This window comes from Mytilus edulis, chromosome 3, assembly GCF_963676685.1.
Source record: "Mytilus edulis chromosome 3, xbMytEdul2.2, whole genome shotgun sequence".
Lineage (NCBI taxonomy): Eukaryota > Metazoa > Mollusca > Bivalvia > Mytilida > Mytilidae > Mytilus > Mytilus edulis.
In genome coordinates this window covers 80,894,879-80,915,303 of record NC_092346.1, presented here as the reverse complement: position 1 = coordinate 80,915,303, position 20,425 = coordinate 80,894,879, and the positions used below count along the sequence as shown (strand labels likewise).

At 31.0% G+C, this 20,425-nt stretch overlaps 3 protein-coding genes across 3 annotated transcripts; 1 reads left to right on the top strand and 2 right to left on the bottom strand.

Annotated features, from left to right (window-relative positions):
• Positions 1 to 4,681: 4,681 nt before the first annotated feature.
• Positions 4,682 to 9,857, bottom strand: LOC139517585 (trafficking protein particle complex subunit 1-like). The gene is made up of 4 exons (XM_071308804.1): positions 9,715 to 9,857; positions 7,364 to 7,434; positions 6,402 to 6,540; positions 4,682 to 4,877 (listed from the first exon to the last, which is right to left on the bottom strand). Exons 1-4 carry the CDS (start codon positions 9,811 to 9,813, stop codon positions 4,749 to 4,751), a joined length of 438 nt encoding a protein of 145 aa, XP_071164905.1. The 5' UTR covers positions 9,814 to 9,857; the 3' UTR covers positions 4,682 to 4,748.
• Positions 9,858 to 10,043: 186 nt separating this feature from the next.
• Positions 10,044 to 15,239, top strand: LOC139517584 (uncharacterized). The gene is made up of 4 exons (XM_071308802.1): positions 10,044 to 10,376; positions 11,728 to 11,917; positions 12,484 to 12,664; positions 13,284 to 15,239. The coding sequence occupies exons 1-4, from the start codon at positions 10,065 to 10,067 to the stop codon at positions 14,113 to 14,115; spliced, it is 1,515 nt and encodes a 504-aa protein (XP_071164903.1). The 5' UTR covers positions 10,044 to 10,064; the 3' UTR covers positions 14,116 to 15,239.
• Positions 15,142 to 19,982, bottom strand: LOC139517583 (uncharacterized). Its single transcript, XM_071308801.1, has 6 exons — positions 19,514 to 19,982; positions 18,774 to 18,913; positions 17,930 to 18,255; positions 17,163 to 17,285; positions 16,475 to 16,667; positions 15,142 to 15,667 (listed from the first exon to the last, which is right to left on the bottom strand). Exons 1-6 carry the CDS (start codon positions 19,916 to 19,918, stop codon positions 15,142 to 15,144), a joined length of 1,713 nt encoding a protein of 570 aa, XP_071164902.1. The 5' UTR covers positions 19,919 to 19,982.
• Positions 19,983 to 20,425: the final 443 nt, after the last annotated feature.

Below are 20,425 nucleotides of genomic sequence, written 5' to 3'. Positions count from 1 at the left end.
CAGTTCTTGTCCATTCGTTTTGATGCGTTTTGTTATTTGATTTTGCCATGTGATTATGGACTTTCCGAATTGATTTTCCTCTGAGTTCAGTATTTTTGTGATTTTACTTTTTACAAAAATCTTCTCTGAAACTACTGAGACAAATTTCACCAAACTTGGCAATAATCATCATTAGGGTATCTAGTTTTAAAAGAGTGTCCGATGACCATGCTTTCTACCAACATGGCAGACAAGGCTAAAAATAGAACATAGGGGTAAAATGCAGTTTTTGGTTTATATCTCTGAAACTAAAGCATTAAGAGAAAATCTGACAGGTGGCAAAAATGTTTATCAGATTATATGCTCTGAAATTTTCAGACAAGTCCTACAATCTACTGTTGTGTTGCTGCCCCTGAGTTAGTAATTTTACGGAAATTTTGTAGATTTTTGTTACTTTCTTAGATATCATTATAGTATCTAATATCTTATATCTAATACTACTATTAATTATGTCAGTAAATACAGGTGAGCAACATAGGCTGTTGCGAGCCTCTGGTTAATACTTAATAGTAACCAATTCAAATATGGTGTTTAATTTAAAGTCTTAATATACAAAATCTAACCGCGTGTTTACATTTTGGGCCCCGTTTTTAAATTGATTCATATTGAGGTTAAAAGGGCCAAAGCTAATCGTTCTGTCATCAACAATTAAATGATTGAGGTTCTTCGATTTGTGGCTTCTTTTTTTTACCGTAGAAAGAATTTTTTAATTGTGGGCCCCGTTTTCAAATTGGTCGGCAATGAGGTCCAAAGGGTCCAAATCTCATCTTCGTCCGTTTACATATCTCAATTGATACGTTATTCTCGTGTATGTTCACACTATATAAATGACTTCATATATAAACAGGAGTGTGCTCCTAACGCAGAAACTGCTCAAATAAAGGCAACAGTAGTATACCGCTGTTCGAAATTCATAAATCGGTAGCGAAAAAACAAATCCGAGTTACAAACTAAAACTGAGGGAAACGCATCCAATATAAGAGAACCACGACACAACATAAACACAACATTAAAATGTAACACACACAGAAACGAACTATAATATAACAATGGCCATTTCCCTGACTTGGAACAAACAGAGTTATGAGAAGGAAAGATTGACTTGACACTACGTAACATGTATGGAAACTATCATGCATTCGGTGATCTATACGATGTGTCTGTGTCTAAATTAACTCATGACATTTTTACCACGTCTCAGATTGTTTTTAACATCTTTGTCGTCTGTCAGCTAAGTACCAAACATTACCTATTCCTTAATATGATTGTGAATTTATACCGAGTGTGAATTTTCATTGCTACACGACGTTGTCTCGGTATTTTGTACATCAAACATTCATTTATCTATTTTTGAATGTTTCTGTTAATATGGGTTAGTTTGGATAATGTGTTATGTCTTATCGTTTTTAGTTCAAATACATTGTGTAGTTATAACTGTTATATTCCTGACTTGGTTCGGGCATTTTCTTATTCTTAAATTGTCCTTCAATATTTATCAAAGATACCAGGATTATAATCAAAAACGCCAGACGCGCGTTTGTCTACATAAGACTCATCAATGACACTCAGATCAAAATAGTTATAAAACCAAATAAGTACAAAGTTGAGGACCAAAAATTCCAAAAAAAAAGTTGTGCAAAATACAGCTAGGTAATCTTTTCCTGGGATAAGAAAATCCTTAGTTTTTCGAAAAATTCAGTTTTGTAAACAGGTAATTTATGAAAATGACCATATAATTGTATAAAGTTAAAGATTACATGTAAGATACGTAGGTGCGTTACTGTTTGTGATCTTGTGGTGTCTGTCTTTGATGTAATGTTTGTTGTTGTTCTGCGGTTTGTGTGTTGAGTCGACTAATATATTATGCTTTTTGTGCGTTTCTCTGTGATGAATGTTCTTGCTTGCATTTGTGCTGTATTCCTGTCACGTAGTGTGGTCATATTTTTAAAACATTGTCCTAAAGTAGGAGGTTTTGCTAACCATTAAACCAGGTTCAACTAATCACTTTTTGGGTTAAAATGTCCTGTGCCAAGTCAGGTATATGACAGTTGTTATCAAATAGTTCGTTTCTATGGATGTTTGCGTTTGTTTTTGTTGCACTCCAGTGTTCTTGTTTTTCCTTTGTTTTCCTCTTATATTTGATGTTTTTCTCTCGGTTCTAGTTTTGAACCCGGATTTGTTTTCTCTCAATCGATTGACGACTTTTCAACACCAATATAATATTGTTGCCTTCGTTCATCCATAAAAAAATAACTGATTGAGGTTCTTCGATATGTGGATTATTACCGTGGTTTGAGATTTTTTAGTTGGGCCCCCTTTTTCAAATTGGTCCACAATAACATCCAAAGGGTCTAATACAATATTTTTGTCCGTTTTCATAAAAAATGATTGAGGTTCTTTGATATGAGGATTTTTACTATGTGTTTAGAGATTTCTAAAGGAAGTATACCAGCTATATTTATAGCCAATGAGTTATGTTTAACTATTATGGGTTTTTTCTTAAATACCATTTTTAAAAATCTGTGGTAAGAATAATTAACTATTCACCAGTCATTCAAATTATTTCAACAACGTAAGTTATGGGCCTTGTCTTCAAATTGGTCCACAAAGGGTACAAATTAAAATTGTTTGATTTTAAACATTGGCATGATGAGTTCTTGTGGTTCTTTGATAACTATTGTTGAATCTAAACATTTTGATTGTAAATTTTTTATTAATCTCGATATGTTCGATTCGCTCGTGTATGTAATAACTTATTTGATTTAAGGTGGTACCTAACACTACAGGAAGATAACTCTGTAAAATCATCAGAACGTTTCAATGACGTTGTGTTCTTAAGGGAATATTAAGCTTCTCAATGGTCAAAATGAGTGATTGTCAAACTGCTATATAACCAGTGTAATTTTTCTGATTAAACGGTTAGTTCAATTTTTTCATTTTTTTATATTTTTTTGGGGGGGGGGGGGGGGGGGGGATTGTGCTTGATTTTCATATAATAGACATAATCTTTAATCAGTTTAGTAGAGTAGCTGGCATGTCAGTAACTACTAGCAGTCCTTTGTTATGTATCATTGTCTTTTCAACTTAGTTTCTTTTGTTATCTATTCTGACATTGTACTATCGACTTCATTTGAAATATAAAAATATTTCCTATAAACTGTGTGTAATATTATTGTGTGTTTGTTTATTGTACATTGGCTAAGTATAGTTTGGAGTTTAATATGACATCTATTTTCTTCATCTGTTTATTGCCTTTTGGTCAGGATATTGTTTTGTTGACACATTCCCCATTTCCATCCACAAATTTATGTTTGTTGACACACTGGATAACTGAACAGAGAACAAAGCTACCCTTTAAGGATGATAGTTGCTAAGTATGCTTTTATTTGGTTATTTCGCTCTGTAGTTTCAGAGGAAATTTATGTAAAAATAAATGTACAACTATGACAGATGTTGACCTTTTTGGATTTTTTGTTCTCAACGCTCCTCAACTATGTATTTAACCTGGCCTTTTAACTTTAAAAAAAATTCTAGCATCACTGATGAGTCTTTTGAAGATGAAACGCGATCTTTAATAACTTTTTTTTTATGTCCTTTTTTTACACCTGCCAGCTAAAAAATACAATCTACAATCTACAATTCACAAGAGTTGGTAAATGTGTTATTGTGTGAATCTTAATGAATTGTTTTGCTACTGTCAACTTACATAGAATTATATCATTTTTGCATTGGATTTCTCTATAATGAAATATTAAGTTTAAATTATACATAGGATAAGATAGATATTGTGGTCTGGATTCATTATTCTTCTTGTGGTACAAATGTACTAGATTTCATGGATATTGTTAGTATAAAATTAAATTCAAATCTTTAAAGAAAAACAAATTTCCAATAAACCTATATAATTTAATTTTGGATGTAACGTGTCTTCTGATTGGCTGACGTTATTTTGTTATCAAACCATAGACATAATTTAGTCGTGTGACCGTGACGTCAATAACGTTTTTTCAAGGTTTTCTACGGTTTAAAATGGAATTTAGAATTAAATTATTAGAAATGACTGTAATATTTTTTCTGTCTATTCGAAATAACATAAAAAATGTGGTGCACACTGTTAAATAACCCACTACGCGCGTTATTCAGTGTGCACCACATTTTTTATGTTATTTCTTCATAGACAGAAAAAATATTACAGTCATTCCTTAAATACATATATATGCAGGATTTGTCAAACCCACAACAAGTAGACACAAAAACAATATGTCCTTTAATTGTCCACAAATCCATTGAAATCCCTAGTATTTTTTGCATATTCAGCATGTTCACTTGTTTGATAAATAATAAATGAAATATATATATAGTAATAAATTTGTAATTAGTAAATAAATTTGATTTAAGCTACAATTTCATACAAAAGTAGTTGGTCATAAACAGTTACTTCCCAGTAAAATCTAAATGAAAATACTTGTAGCTGCATGTAATATAGTAATTGATGACCTGCCTCTAACTGCTAATTAATTGGTTAAAATGTCTGGCAAACAGAATATTGTCTGTTGAGCCTTTTGATAATGTTGTGCTTTATGGTAACATCTTATTTCCACAAACCTGAACTACTAGTTTAAAAAAAAAACATGATTACATGTGACAATTTATATATAACAATTTATTGCACATCAAAAAATCAATTAGCTATTAGATAAATAAGTTTACTAGTTTATTCTACTTGGAAAAAATGGTAGTCCTCTTATAAATTCATCAAGTTTTGTTTGAAATAGTTCACTTGTTATTGGTTTATCTAAGTCACATACTGGATTCCTTACAACGTATTCCACATATATCTGAAACAGACAATAAAACAGAGAAAATAAGTAGAGTAAGCATACATTGTATACCGGTAATAATTATTTAATTTTTTATCTAACCAGTATATTTGCTCAAAATAACAGAGATTAAAACATCTAGAAATTTTGCAAAAGCAAAGCCAATACCTATGGATAATTCACCTTGCAAATTTACCCGCTAGTGTTTCTTACAGGGTGATTCAGCCTGGTATGGCAATCTGCTGTGTGTTCTTGACACCCTGTCTTTTTTAGGAAAACAAATTGACCTCTTTTAACTCCATAAAAGATAACTTCTTTCTAATTCAACTTTAGACAGCTTTGTTATTTTCATAAATTACCTCAAGCTTTTTGACAAATTATTCAATGAGAAGTCGAAATTGTCTTTGACAGTTTTCCTCCAACTAGACTAAGAAGGCTAGAGAGTTTATATGTAAAGGATCTTCAATACCTCCTTCCTGTAAGTATGATTAAAACTATACAGTAGCTTCTTAGTTTTAGAGGAAATCTTTTTCCAAAGGGTTCTATAAGAGTTATTGCCTACAACCAATGCTGCCATGCTGTACAACGGACCAAGTTTTATTTATAAAGTGTCTTCAAACTTTAATCCTCTAAAATTTCAAAACAGTTCACCTTGTTCTTAAATTTCTAATAACTTTGTCAGTGGGGGTTCAAGAACCTTCAATGAGGGGGAGGATGCCCAGTCATGCTTCAGTGATTCCCTTTACAACCAACCATTTTTTTTCCAACAAAAGGGAAGGAAACACAAAGTATTATTGATAATGATTTTACCAATTGTTCAATTGGTAGAATAACAAAATGCTCAGAAAGATGTGCACATTAAAACAAATTTAAACTCATTTTAAAATATTCCAATTACAAATGACCATAACACACCTGCAAGTAAACCTACAATAACTCATATCAGATCACAGAATGTTCTAAGTTACAGCGTTTAAACTAATCTGCTAATGTAGAAATCATGTATAAAAGTGCAGATATAGCTTTAGAATGAAATTCAAAACAGTGTGGCTGTGGCCATTGATTGACACATTAAATTCATCCATTGACTGGGTCAATTATGGTGAACGTTTGTATGTAAGGACCACTGCTTACTATGTACTTTTTAAAGACACTTAAACTATGGGGTCACCAAAGGTTCTCAACACCTTAATAAAGTAATTCAAAAAATTAATCAGAAATAACACGATGTTTTGATTTATATCAATTATATAAATCAAAACATATAGGTTATTCCTGATTAATTTTTCGAATTATTTTATAATTAAAGCCGTTAAGAAACCGTTGGTGACCCCACAGTTTAAATGTCTATCGTAGGTACGTCGTGAACAGTGGTCGCTACAGACAAACGTTCACGTAAATTGTCCCAGTCAATGGATGAATTTAATGTGTCAATCAATGGCCACAGCCGCACTGTTTTGAATTTCATTCTATTTGTTAAAACAAATCATTAGGCAGATGTTTTTGGTTTTTTCTAACATTAATCAGAAACATAATACTTACATTACTGTATATCTGATGAAGAGTGTCCCTAATGTTTCCAACACCAAGGTCAGTATTTATCACGATCTTCAATCCTGATGGTGTTTCAAAAAAATGTAGTTTGTATCTGTTTGTCTTAAAATTCAAAAATCCGTCTTTTCTTGTTATAAGTCAAGGAAAACATGTATACAATATATAAAAGACATGACACATTATCAATAAAATTAGTTTTTTTAGAATGGGGGTTGTTTTAATGAAAAGTGCTTGTTTATCATGATGTTTATATTTTTTACATAAATCAGGCTATTAATTTTTTTAGATTTTGAATTGTTTGCAATTGACATTTAGAAGTGGATCCAGAATTATAAAACTTAACCAACATTTTGAGTGAAACGGTAAAAAATATGAATTAACCATTTAACCATAAATGTTGCGCCATTAGCGAGGGAGGTCTGGGCAACTGTATTTGTCATGCCATGTCAAGCTTGTATAGCAAACTATGCAGTATGGGTTTTGCTCATTGTTGAATGCAGTATTGTGACCTATAGTCACTTTGGTCTTTGGTGGAAAGTTGTATCATTGGCAATCATACCTAATCTTTTACTCTGCATGTCTATAATCATTGATTGTTTTAATCACAACAAATCTGAGTACCATATTATAATTTGAAAAAGATTTCTATAGTATACTATTTTGAGTTTTGAATAAAAAAATATTTGGTGATGGTATTTTGTAAATTGTAAATCAACTTAAGAGGTGCGTGATGCTCTGCAAGTAATTTTCAATTATTCAAGGATCACTAGAAACTTAAAGAAGAAGATGTACATTCATGTTAGGTTTTGTAAATTGAAACACTAGCATGTATATTTAAAAGTCTTGACCACTTGCATAGTGATACATGTTGGGGTTTGTTTAATAATGAACCATTGTAAATTTAAATGATGAAGATACATTTGTATCTCCCTGCAATTCTATAAGGATACAAATCTGTTGGTGATATCCTACTGACAAACGACTTGATGGAATGTATCATACCATACATTAATTTAAACTCCTGCAAAATATTCATATATATCATTACATTTTGTGCAATATACACTCTTCTATACTACATTTTTTTCATCATTCAAATGCCTTTAACACTAAAGGTGACTTCTTCAATATATTTGCAAAGTTTTAGATTGCAGTTAATAATTATAAAATATTCAAATAAGAATACATGAACAATCATGCCCTGCTTGCATGTAGTTACATGTATTACATTTCCATGTTCAGCAAAAATATGAAATCTAATTTTCTATACATTGTATCTATATTTAACAGTTCACTTCATAACTGCCTTTAATCGAAACTTTTACCTTTAATACATGTATACTGTAATGGATTAATACTGGATGGTTGGCAGCAAAACATATTAATGATATGGGTCTCTACAAGCCCCTGTTAGTTTTTAGTACTTATTGGCCATCAGAGCTCAGTACACATGTTGGATGTAGAAAACCTTTAAATTGCTGATCCCAACGGAGGTGGCAACACTGGCAAGTTTCTATCTCAAAATCATAATAGTTCCACTGTCAACATGCATGGTCAACCAAAAAATCACATGCCATTTTTATCCTTACTCTTTTCTCCTCATAAAAATGAATATCTACATTTTAATTATTTTAATCAACAATAAACTCCTGTGGTCTCTACAAGCCCCTGTTAGTTTTTAGTACTTATTGGCCATCAGAGCCCAGTACACATGTTAGATGTAGAAAACCTTTAAATTGCTGATCCCAACTGAGGTGGCAAGTTTCTATCTCAAAATCATAATAGTTCCACTGTCAACATGCATGGTCAACCAAAAAATCACATGCCATTTTTATCCTTACTCTTTTCTCCTCATAAAAATGAATATCTACATTTTAATTATTTTAATCAACAATAAACTCCTGTGGTCTCTACAAGCCCCTGTTAGTTTTTAGTACTTATTGGCCATCAGAGCCCAGTACACATGTTAGATGTAGAAAACCTTTAAATTGCTGATCCCAACTGAGGTGGCAAGTTTCTATCTCAAAATCATAATAGTTCCACTGTCAACATGCATGGTCAAGCAAAAAAATCACATGCCATTTTTATCCTTACTCTTTTCTCCTCATAAAAATGAATATCTACATTTTAATTATTTTAATCAACAATGAACTCCTGTGGTCCATAGCCTGATAGCATAAACAAAAGTTTTATTCCCCTTTAACCACCAACCTAACTACATGTAATCATCAAGAAGAAGTCACAAGAACTGAAATTTAATTAAAGATATCATTATTTGGAATATATGTACCATCAACCCTTTAAAAAAAATATACAAACTTTAGTCAGATAATGTTTAAATGTTAACCATGTTAACAGAACCTAATATCATTTCAAACGAAAAGAATTATTAACCTGATCAGATTTATACTATATCAATAAAGTGGTAAACAAAAAAATAGATATATATAAACATGATAAACAAGAAGATGTGGTACATGAGCAAAAAATACATGTATGTACATTTTTTGTATGAATGCCTATGTTCCAGGATAAGGTTTTTTCGTTGAATCTGTCATGTGACTAACAGACTTCCATCACCACAGGACCTAAATGTAAGCCTAGTCACTTCCAACACATGTTGAGCAAATAGGTAAAAAAGTTTGATTGAATACTGCTAAAAATATTTCAGGAATTAAACAATAATAAGATGTCACCCTCCCTCTATCGTACATGAATCAAGATTAAACACTTACGGAACATAAATTATTTCTACATGTACTACCAAACAGAATGACGATTATGAAATAGCTGGAAAATTTTAATAGAGCAGAGATACAGGCACAACTTCGATCTCATAAATGACCTCATACAGGAAATTGACGATCTTTTCAGCTGAAAGACATAATTCCAGAAACTACGTACAATGTATGAGACAACTATCCAAAGTACACATGAAGTTGGTTCAAGCAATTATATGCAACTGTTAGGCCTTCAACAATGAGAAAAAACATATCCTATTGCCAGCTAAAGCCTATAACACTAACAGGAATGGACATGAAAATATGAAAACTATAACACTTAACAGCCCATATTATAACAATGTATGAAAAACAAATATGACAGACATGAACCAACAACATCTACTGACCTACAGGCTGTTGAGACAGGCACAGGGTTAAACATATTTGTGAGCACTCAACCCTCCCCTGACCTGGGAGGAATATACTGATATAGGATAGAAAGTCACAGTCAAAAAGGACAGTGGTGTTGCTGCACAACCTAAGAACGTCAGTGTCGCGTGAAAAACACACATATTTACCTCTGACTGACTCATCCCTGCAGATTTCCTTCTGTTCCATTCTACATAATACAAGCATGTTCCATTCCTGTCAAATATATGTAAATTATAAATTGTCATTTTTGATAGTTTACACCGGAAATACACAAAAAATACTAGAATAGAAACAAAGTAGGGTTATATTGGAATACGGATGTAAGGTTCCAACAAGTTTGAGCTTTGTAAAAAGCTGTGGACTACTCCGCTCTATTCCAATTTTTTTAGGTAATAAAGTCTTTCACGTTAACTGCGGTCCTACTATACGTACATGCGCAGAAACGCTTCCGGACGGCAACCATTTGTTATTTCTGTTTACATTAGTTACGTTAGTTATGGTCTTCAATTGTGTCGTGTTTCAGTGTTCAAACCGGCAAAGTACGTCAGATAAAGAGAATCGTTGTAGTTTTTTCCGTTTCCCTAAGGACGTAAGGAAGAGGAAAGCATGGGTAATAGCTGTAAATAGGGCAGACTGGGCTCCAAACGATTACAGTAGGATTTGTTCTGCACATTTCGTCGACGGATGGCACAGTGACGACCCAAGTGATATAAATTACAGGCCAACACTATTTTCCTACAAAGAAAAAGACCCCTCTGTTTCTGAGCTAGATCGAAATGTTAGACTTGCCAGTAGAAATTTGTTGCAGGTGATTTAATGTTGTTTACAAATACCTCCTTAATTGTCAGTGTTATAGTCATAATTATAATTTTCCAAAACATATTTCAGTGATACAGTTGGGTTTTTTGCAAAACTATCCCTTCCCTTTTTTATTGGGAAAATATGCGTCATTTTGATCAAATTGGGAAATTAAGAATAAACTATGAATTTGACTAGAACTTCAATTTGCAGACCCCCTTTCCAGAGATAAACCCTCAGTTGAAATAAGACCCCTTATTGTCAGTGATGATTCACAAATAGACCCTAAAATTTGCACATGTAATTATTTTAATATGAAAAATGTGTAAATGTGTGTTTTTCAGTTTGTATTCATGCATAATTACTACTGAGACCGCTCTGTTTGGAAAAAAAGTTGTCTTTTTGTTAGTAATTTAATTTAAGCCATTTTTTTCATATTGGGATTGTTCTCCATGGGAAAAAGCCTTTATTCTCCCGTAGTTTAAGGCAAACAAATTGTCAATATCACTGTATTTACTGTACTTTCTTATTGCTAGAGATCTACTTCCAGATTACTTAATTTCTGTTCCTATAACCTGTTCATTCTTATTTTTATTCCTTCCTCAATGTTGTTTGTCATGTTTGTACATTTTTTCTTATCACTGTTTACTTAACAGTGTGGACATAAAATAATTTATTAATATTATCACAGTTGAATAATTTTAACTGAAGGTAATTTCACATGTACATGTATTGTAAAGCTGATTACTATATACATGTAAAACCTCAATTTTTATGAATTATAACTTCAAAGAAAAACTGTCGTGGTAGCCATAAGCCACCTGAAGAGTTCCTCTGGCAAGGACGAAACAGTTTCATTAACATTGATTAAAGGATGTTTATAAATTTAAATTTATCCTAAAATATGGAAATGTAAAAACAATTTAGTGATTTTTTTAATCAAACACCCACACCCACATCATTTTAAACAAAGACAAATTTATAGAAAATTATTAAAAAAGAGTTCTTTTTCTGATTTTGAGTATTTTCACATGAAAGTTTCTAAAAGTTAAAAAAAACATTAAATTTATAATAAAATAATTGACCCAGTTTTCAGTTAGTTTAGCTTTTACACTTTGCCAAAAATCAATGCTTGGAACAGTCTATTTCAAATAACTGCTTCCCATAATACATAATCCTTTATATTCTATATCCTCTGAGCTTATTTTAACAAGGCCAATTGTGTGTAGAAATATTATCAGACTTATTGGTTATTCTTCAAGACCATATTTCATAATCTTTTTTGGTAATTTTTGTTTTTACAAATGACCTATACCAGAAAGATGACATGTACAAATATTTTTTTCTTATGATAAATCTAGACTGTTAAAGAACAGAAATTAAAAGTCCAACAAACAGAGAAGGCATGCCTTAACAGCTCAGTAATGATGCATTCCTCTTATGCTACAGCTGGACAAGATGTGGAAATGGAGGAGTTACAGGAACCTCCTGTGTATAATCAGCTAGACAAAAGTTTGTCAGACACAAGCATGTTGCTTACATCTAGTGTTGGTAAGCAATTACACGACCCTCATTGAAATTAAAGAAAGCACCTTTTTAAAAAGAAAAGAAAACAGATCTCTATGCTGTTACCCACTTTAAAGTCCAATCGAATTCTCCCTCTCCATGCTCATCCAAATTTCAAACATTTCTTTACTAAGATCCTTGGTATAATAATTAAAACAAAACTCTAGGTATAGGTTTGGTTGCTCTAAGTAACTTTTCTACTTAGCAATGTTTAATAACATTATAATCCAACATATTATAACACAAATATTTATAAAGTACATGTACAAACACTATTGTTCAATTTTCAAGGAACCAGTATAATTTGTTTAAAAAATCAACTATGCGGCAAATTCAAGTTAATTCAAATACACCCAAAAAAAAAAGCCCTTTTTGTTTTATATTTTCTCTTAAAAAAAACTCACTATAGAACCTGATATTGAGTAGTGACTTAAATTAAAAAAAATAATTTCCTTTCCATCTTTCAGTATATTTTTTAATAAATTGAAAACTGAATCTTTATTATTTTTTAAAAGTTGCTGAAATGACAATTACAAATGTATGAAATTCAGGGTCTCAGTGTGATACAGATCCATTATTAAAGGAAAACATGGTGCTGAGGAAAGAAAATGAAGAATTGAGAGCCGCACTGCAACACCATAAATGGACTATAAAAAAAATAGTAGACAATGACCAGAAGACCAGGTTTTACACAGGACTACCTAAATTTGTAGTGTTCATGTGGCTCTTCAAGTAAGATCTTATTTTTTTTTCTTCACAATAGTCTAAACACAAAATTACACTCACTGAAATGTGTTTTTTTGAAACTCTGTAATATTAACTTTTAATTAATACAAGTATTGCATGAAGTTTACATAGAGTAAATGGTTTCTTACTATGAAAAATTGCAATTGGGTTAATGAAAAAAGAAGAAACACACTGAAACAAGAGAAGTAATACATTTTATAAAATACAGTAACATTTCTTTAATCATATTCTCCTGCACTAAGTATCAATCAGTTCACATGAATCCAATAAATTGTATATACATGTACTTAATTACCAGTTGGGGAAAAATCATACATGTTACGATGTACCAGTATAAATTACCACAGGATGAATTATCACAAACTGAGGTGCCATTTTTTTATATAAATATAAATCAACATAATTATATATAGCAAAATTTAAAATTAAGTTCAGTTTTAATCATTCCAAAAAAAATTAAATGTTTATAAGTCACTGTTCGTCACTCATGTAAATCTTTTTACTGAATTTGTAGTAGTACTCCTACATGGGAAAATTATAAGATACTATCTTTCCAACAAAATTTTCCTTAAATGCAGTAAGATATGGTCAATTACTATTTCAGTTATCTGAAACCAAAGGCAGAGAGAATGCAGTACTGGACTGGTTCAGACACCTATCAGAAGCAAGATAGACAACGCACATCAACCAACTGCATTGATTTAATTGATCAGTTTTTTGCAGTCTTAATGAGACTTAGATTAGGACTTTTCGTTAAAGATATAGCCGAAAGGTTCAAAATTTCCGAATCAACATTTTCAAAATATTTTTCTTCATGGCTTTCATTATTGTATGAGGAGCTAAAAGTCATTAATCCATTTCCAAGCAGAGAAATAGTTGACCGTACCATGCCAGATGCTTTCAAGACCAGATATCCCAAAACAAGGGTTATTATAGACTGTACAGAAATTTTTTTACAACGTTCTGCTAGTCTTGTTAACCAAAGCCTTACATATTCTAACTATAAAAATCATAACACTGTGAAATTTTTAATTGGAATCACTCCATCTGGTGTTATATCTTTTGTTTCAGAAGGTTGGGGTGGTAGAGTTTCTGACAGGCAGATAACTCTTGAATCTGGTTTACTGGATTTGTTGGACGACAATGACTCTGTAATGGCTGACAAAGGCTTTACTATAAAAGATTTATTAGAAAAAAAGAATTGTACACTAAATATGCCACCCTTTAAAGGTATTTCTGCTCAGTTTACAACTGAACAGGTTTTTGAAACACAAGAAATTGCAAAGTTAAGAATTCATGTAGAAAGAAGTATTGGAAGAGTGAAAAATTTTCATATTTTTGATGGTGTTATGCCTTTATCTATTGCACCACAATCTACACAAATTTTTAAAGTGTGTTGTTGGTTAACCAATTTTGATGAACCACTAGTCAAGTAATAGGCTGTAAGTCTTACTCTTTGATAACTAAAATGTTACACAAAGTTTAATGAATATAAGAATTTAAAGGTCTACATTTGCATTTTCAAAAAGTTTTCAGCAAATAAAAAGAATCAATGATGATGGTCAGTTATTTCCTAATTGCAATCCTGATTCTGTTTTTCAATAATTATTACACTTCTTTACTCTTCTCAGCCTGTTTGCCAATTGTGTAATAAGATATTCATTTCCTTGAGTTACTTCCCTTAAGACATAATATTTTATTGACCATGAGATAGCAGAAATATTTATCTTCATGTTATGTTTGAGATCTTATTTAGATTTAAAAATATTGTCAATCAAGTTAATCTTTTTATAACATAAACAGTTAGATGTTAATACTTGTTTTTTTTTTTTTAATATGATGACAAATTGGCAAATGGACTATTGAAGATATGTTTAAAATAGCATTGTGTCTGTCAAAGTTATAGATGTGCTTCTGAATTAACTCATAATATTTTCATGCTATACTCAATATTATTGTAAAATTTAAAACAAAAATGATTCTTGTTCAATTGTCTTTTTATTACAGTGCAATTTCCAGACATTCTTTTGTCACTTTAAAATAATTTTAAGGAGTAACTTGAGAGTAAACGCAAACATCAAATCATTAGTTTCATGATGGATAAGTTTTTGAATGAAAGAAATTATACATATTCATTAATTTTGTCATTATTAGAACGGAAACTTAGGATTAAAAAGAAAATAAATTAATGGTCATATAGCTCATTAAAATTTGCTAGTTCATGCTGTATATACAAATCATATATTATCTCCCTTAGATATAATCTCAAAAATACTAAATTGCCACATACAAGTTTTATTTTAAAGGATTTCTGCATTTTAAAAATTAGAAAAAATGGTTACACAAATACAACAATCATTATCTTGACATTTTTCCAAAAAAATCAATATGGTGATGTTATGCAGTTATACCCTCAAGTTGCCTTAACTATTATACTTATTCTTAAAATTGTAATAATGTGTTTACTGATAAAAGCATGGAAAAATGTTATCCATATAGAATTTCACAAGTTTCTGTAGCATGTTTTGTACAAATTCAGCATTAAAGTACACCCTGTCAATGCAAATGTTGTTTTCTTTTGCTGCTGTCCACAGAACAAAGTCACACCAAGGAAGTTCTTTAATTGCCATTTCACCTTGGACCTGTGCATAATACTTGTGAAGCGGGTTCAATGTTGGACCATCAGGTGTAGAAATCAAACAAAAACTAGGGTCATTCATCCCCAGAATCATGCCAATTTCCAATGTGTTGACTCTCACTCCCTTCAGAGAAAATGGACATTTAATCTCTAGGAGACCATCACTATCTCCTTCAAACACTCTGCCATCACTAGTTGCTCCTAGAAACGAGTAGATGTTGTTTAATGTTAACCCTGCTGTCTCTACTTTAAAGTCATCATGCATGCATTGCTTCAGTTCTGTGTACTGGGCCCTTGCCCTGTCCTCATTGTCTACTCCCCACTGAATAGCTACAGGAAGTGATGAATACCTGCAAAACAGAAATGTATATAAAGATTTTTATCACTACAACTTTGCAAAGATAATCATGGACTTTCATTGAACAAACAATAATAGTTTCTTTATTGAGTCGTCAACAACCCTTTGTCCAAATAAGTAATCATATGAATTGACTGATAGTATTGATTTTCTGTCAATTATGTGGTTATTGTGATACATGTATTCATACATGAATAACTATTACAGAAATATGAATGATTGAATGTCACACTAAATTAAAATCAAGATCCGGTATTATTGTATAGCAATATAATATTTCCCACAGAACGTAACCAAAAGTTAGCGTGCAATAAATTCTAATATTGCACTAGTGCAATAAATCTTCAAAATTCATGACGTCATTAACGACAAAATCTTAGTTTAAACCAATTTTTACTTTCAAATATTATATTGCTATACAATAAAAGGGTTATTGCATGAATATTGGGGAATATTGTCCCTCGTAGAACATATATTGCACTCGCAAGCTCGTGCAATATAAAATTCTACTCGGGACAATATTCATGCAATAACCCTATATTATTTTGCATTAATTTTATCAACTAGTCTATATTGTCATATAGTTTACCAAGACATTCTGTTAAAAATTCAAAAGTTCTGTACTTATCAGTAGTTTGTACTACTTAAACTACATTCATCACTTTAAGTTGTACTGTACATGTTGTTTACATCAAATTAAAAAAAATTATTTGTTGTTAATTATTTCCTGATAGAGAGTTGTCTCATTGGTAATTGTACATTTTTTATGTAGAAATTTCTGCCATTTAAATTTGAATACCTATCAAGGGAGGATCCCTCAGTTATTTGTCTTATAAGAGAATTTGGACTTCTTCCTGCAGCAATAACATCACCAAAAATGGAACTTGTTATCCTTCCTTTATGAAGATCTCGCCATACTGTACTCCCTCTCTGCAACCTTGTATTTCTCTCTATATAATCAACCAGCTCTCTTTCTATTGATGGTGGTGGTACTGTTTTAAAGTATTATATAAGGTATAAGATAGGGTGTTTGCTCAAACATTTAATAATAAAATAGAAGCTTTTTTCAAATGAAGGTTCTTTAGCTTGTGAGCATACTGAAAGGAGACTTATATTTTAAATTGTAAAAAAGTGCACACACTTATATATTTTTGAAGCAAAAATATCATTGCAGTGAGTCCAGCATGCATAACAGAGTGGGGGGTCTAACCATAATGAAAGAGGTCCCAACCCAGGATAAATGAGGGGTTCTTATTACAATATGTACAATAATTCAAATGTGTTGTTTGGACACCCCTCCTTTTCTGGATCTACCAGTGATTAATATTTACATGTATTTGTGATTATATAATATTGTATTTATAAAACAAATTGGCATGAATTCCTTTCAATCAAATAATTTTCCTCACTAATTTGAGTTTATCTTGGATAAATATTTTTAGAATCATGCTTATAGCCATTTAAATAAAATGTTTTAATATAATTACAGTTGTTTTCTGTGTATAGCATTTCTTTCATCTTTCTTTCCATTGGGTCAACCCAAGTATCCATCTCCACTTCTTGGTGTACATCAGGAGTAGATTCAGGAATATTCCATAAATGAGACATGCCTTTTTAAATAAAATTTCAAAAATTAATTATTTGTTTAATAAAGACAAAACAAATTTTGCAAAAATTTGTACACCTAATATTTGCTTTGCAATAATAAGTTACCTCCCCTTTGAAATTATACACTTCAATGTAGTTCAATGCCTATAAGATAAATAGATGATTATTCAAAATAAAATTATATCTTAGTGTCATTAAAAATTATTTGATTGCAGAAAAATTTTAAATGTTGAGGGTTCAACATAATGAGATGTATATTTCCATTAATTCAAATTATCTCCCCTTTACCTCAATAGAAAACCCATAAACTACAAAGTAAGCTGATTCATAATACTATTGATTTTTATTTAATAGAAAATGTGCTAAATTTAAGAAAGGAAAGAAAGCTTGCTTTTAGGAAAATTTTTGGATAATGTGGAAATTGAGCAATTCAGTGAGAATTAGGGGTTCCTTTTCTTGTACATGCATATATATGTATAAAACATAACAGAAGAAGCAATATATTGTGGTATGATTTGTCACCTTTATAAAAAAAATGAGTTAAAGCATTGACACTGATTGTGTTTCAATACTTTTACATCCAATTACTTTTTTATATTATTTTTTAAAAACTGTTTTTTTTTCAATATAATGCTGATTACTATACCTGTATTAGGAAAATCATTCTTTAGTTCCATTAACTGTTGTAATGTTAAGTCCAGATTTACTGTACGGTCAGCTGTATGGCGTGGGTCAAAAGACTGGAATGTGGTATTACCAGCCTCAGATGTACCTGCATTTCCTTCCTCAGATGAAGAAGCCAACTTTGGTTTCTTTGATGCCATGTAACATAAAGGTCTTGGTTGAACATCTTTCCTCGGAACATTCCATGTACAGGATTTAGAGGTACAGCTCTCCGCTTCTGTAATTCCAACTTTAGCTCGGCTCAATGCAAACAAGAGACTACCAATATGGCTACATGACTGTGCTAACCTAAAAATAAAAAAATAATATAAGAAGATATATTGTTGATAAAAATAAACATTTTAGTTACAAATTATATAACAAAGAAATGGAGCATAGATTTCTACTGTACTAATTTTCATTAGTCTATTATTTTTTAATTATAAATGTAGGGGTTAAATCTTGATGTCTAAATGATGTAAGATTTAAGAAGAAAATTACAATGATAGTGTTTAAGGTAAATTGTGGTATCTGATTTAAAATTAGTTTTCTCCACAGCACTAATAAAGAAAATATGAGGTAGGGCAAAATTCAAAGAAAATCAGAACCCAAATGATTTTTTTCTTCACCTAAGCATTAAGTTTGTAAACCTTTACACCTAGATCTTTTAAAATATAAGGCAGCCCACTTTTAAAAGAAATTGTTAGTGGAACAAGGGTTAACTTTGATTTATTCAGAATATAAACCACAAATTAATCAATGGTGGAATTATTTTAAGAAAAATCTTTTTATTTTAAAATATTATAATACTTTTTACTAATAGTTACCCTATAGGACACTGACAGTATCCATATTGCACCATAAAATCCCCACTATCTGTTTTCAAAGTGCATATATACACCTGGTATCTTTGTTTCTTCATGGATGCTTGACACATTGCTCTGATATAAATTGTCTGTTCATTGATCTGAAATCACAAAGAAAGATTTAAGTTTTGTATAAATTATTTGTTTATTAACAGTATTTTCTTTCTTCAAAAATATAATTAATTTTCTTTTAAAAAGTGATGTTTGTCTATACAATTGAAAATATATACAAAGTATAATTGTTTTGTGTTAAACTGTTACTTTCTGCCAAAATACTCATCTGGATGCTTTTAATGGCAACCACAAAAATTTCTAAGTATAAATCTTATAGTCTAAAATAAAGGAAAATTTATTGCTGTTAATATTTCATTTGCTATTTTTTTTGCAGAATGATGTTCTTATTATTAACTACCACATTTAAAAATGATGCAAGTTTTCCTGACCATAAATACAAAAAAATAATAATTACTTTTTACAAGGATTTGTATAGTTAGAAACTATACAAATCCTTGTTTTTTATAATTAAAGTTTCTTATTGAATTATGATTTTTAATGATCATGGGCATACATATAAATTATTATATATGTTTTTGGTGTCTTTATTTTCATTTAATTAACTAGTGCTATCTCTATATATCATTTTAATTAAGTGTGCCTGTCAAATTCAAGTCTGTTATCTTAAATATTCTGGGTTTTATTACCTGTGCCATTCCTACTTCTTGGATATCACCAGCATCATAATGTTTGACTGCCTTGTCAAGCCCCTTGAAATTTTGAGTTGTTGTCCCTGAATACGTAGGTCTTGTTACCATAAAATCATAAATATCTGCAAATTTGATTATTGGAAATTTGGTTTGGTCACAGATGGTGTAAGTCACTCTATTGAAGGGCGGGAGGTTTTCATTTTGTTCACTGGGAATCGTCACATCACCTACTAGGACTGCCTGCTTGATAATCGGTGTTAAGGTAGATGAAGGAACTTGTTCTGTCAGTATATCCGAAATTATCCTTTCCTTTTTCTTCTTTTCCACTTCAATATTATGCTCCGCGGCAAGAATCTTTAAAGAACTGAGATTTAACTTATTTAAACTTTCCCGGGTCGCCATGTTGGTATCTAGTGTAAACAAGTTGCCGTCCGGAAGCGTTTATGCGCATGCTCGGGATTTATCGTGAAAGGGCTTATTGTTCACTTTACTTGTTGAAAATTAAAACATTTATGAACACACACTAATCTGTAGGTGTGCATAGATTAGCAAGAGGTATTAAATACAGATAATGCATTTTTGTGAGGTGTAGAACCGTGCATTGTTTGGCAGTAAAATAAATCGTACATATTGCAAGACTAAAAAGGCAAATACACACGTATTTTATAATTGATATTTCAATATTGAATTTCAGTGTGCATTATAAAACCAAGGATTTGTATAGTCTAACTTTACAAATCCTTGATAAAACGCGGAACATGAATTAATGACTGTTGATCGGAACTGAAATACACATAAGTATGTCAAGTATGAAAAAAAATATATAAATAATAAAAAAAAAATCAACTTACCTTTTGACAATGAGATTCTCACCAAGAAGCATTAAAGGGAAACTTCGCAAAAAAATCA

What these genes read in the sequence shown, in the direction of transcription:
- LOC139517585 (XM_071308804.1), bottom strand. Translation starts at nt 9,813, where the DNA reads ATGACAATTTATAATTTACATATATTTGACAGGAATGGAACATGCTTG. An exon ending in CAGGGATGAGTCAGTCAGAG is followed by an intron (nt 7,435 to 9,714) that starts GTAAATATGTGT and finishes AATATTTTGCAG; the next exon opens with GAGTTTAAATTAATGTATGG. An exon ending in TTCATCAGATATACAGTAAT is followed by an intron (nt 4,878 to 6,401) that starts GTAAGTATTATG and finishes TGTCTGTTTCAG; the next exon opens with ATATATGTGGAATACGTTGT.
- LOC139517584 (XM_071308802.1), top strand. Translation starts at nt 10,065, where the DNA reads ATGGTCTTCAATTGTGTCGTGTTTCAGTGTTCAAACCGGCAAAGTACG. An exon ending in GTTGCTTACATCTAGTGTTG is followed by an intron (nt 11,918 to 12,483) that starts GTAAGCAATTAC and finishes TATGAAATTCAG; the next exon opens with GGTCTCAGTGTGATACAGAT. An exon ending in GTGTTCATGTGGCTCTTCAA is followed by an intron (nt 12,665 to 13,283) that starts GTAAGATCTTAT and finishes TTACTATTTCAG; the next exon opens with TTATCTGAAACCAAAGGCAG.
- LOC139517583 (XM_071308801.1), bottom strand. Translation starts at nt 19,918, where the DNA reads ATGGCGACCCGGGAAAGTTTAAATAAGTTAAATCTCAGTTCTTTAAAG. An exon ending in AAGAAGTAGGAATGGCACAG is followed by an intron (nt 18,914 to 19,513) that starts GTAATAAAACCC and finishes TTGTGATTTCAG; the next exon opens with ATCAATGAACAGACAATTTA. An exon ending in GAATGATTTTCCTAATACAG is followed by an intron (nt 17,286 to 17,929) that starts GTATAGTAATCA and finishes TTATTTAAAAAG; the next exon opens with GCATGTCTCATTTATGGAAT.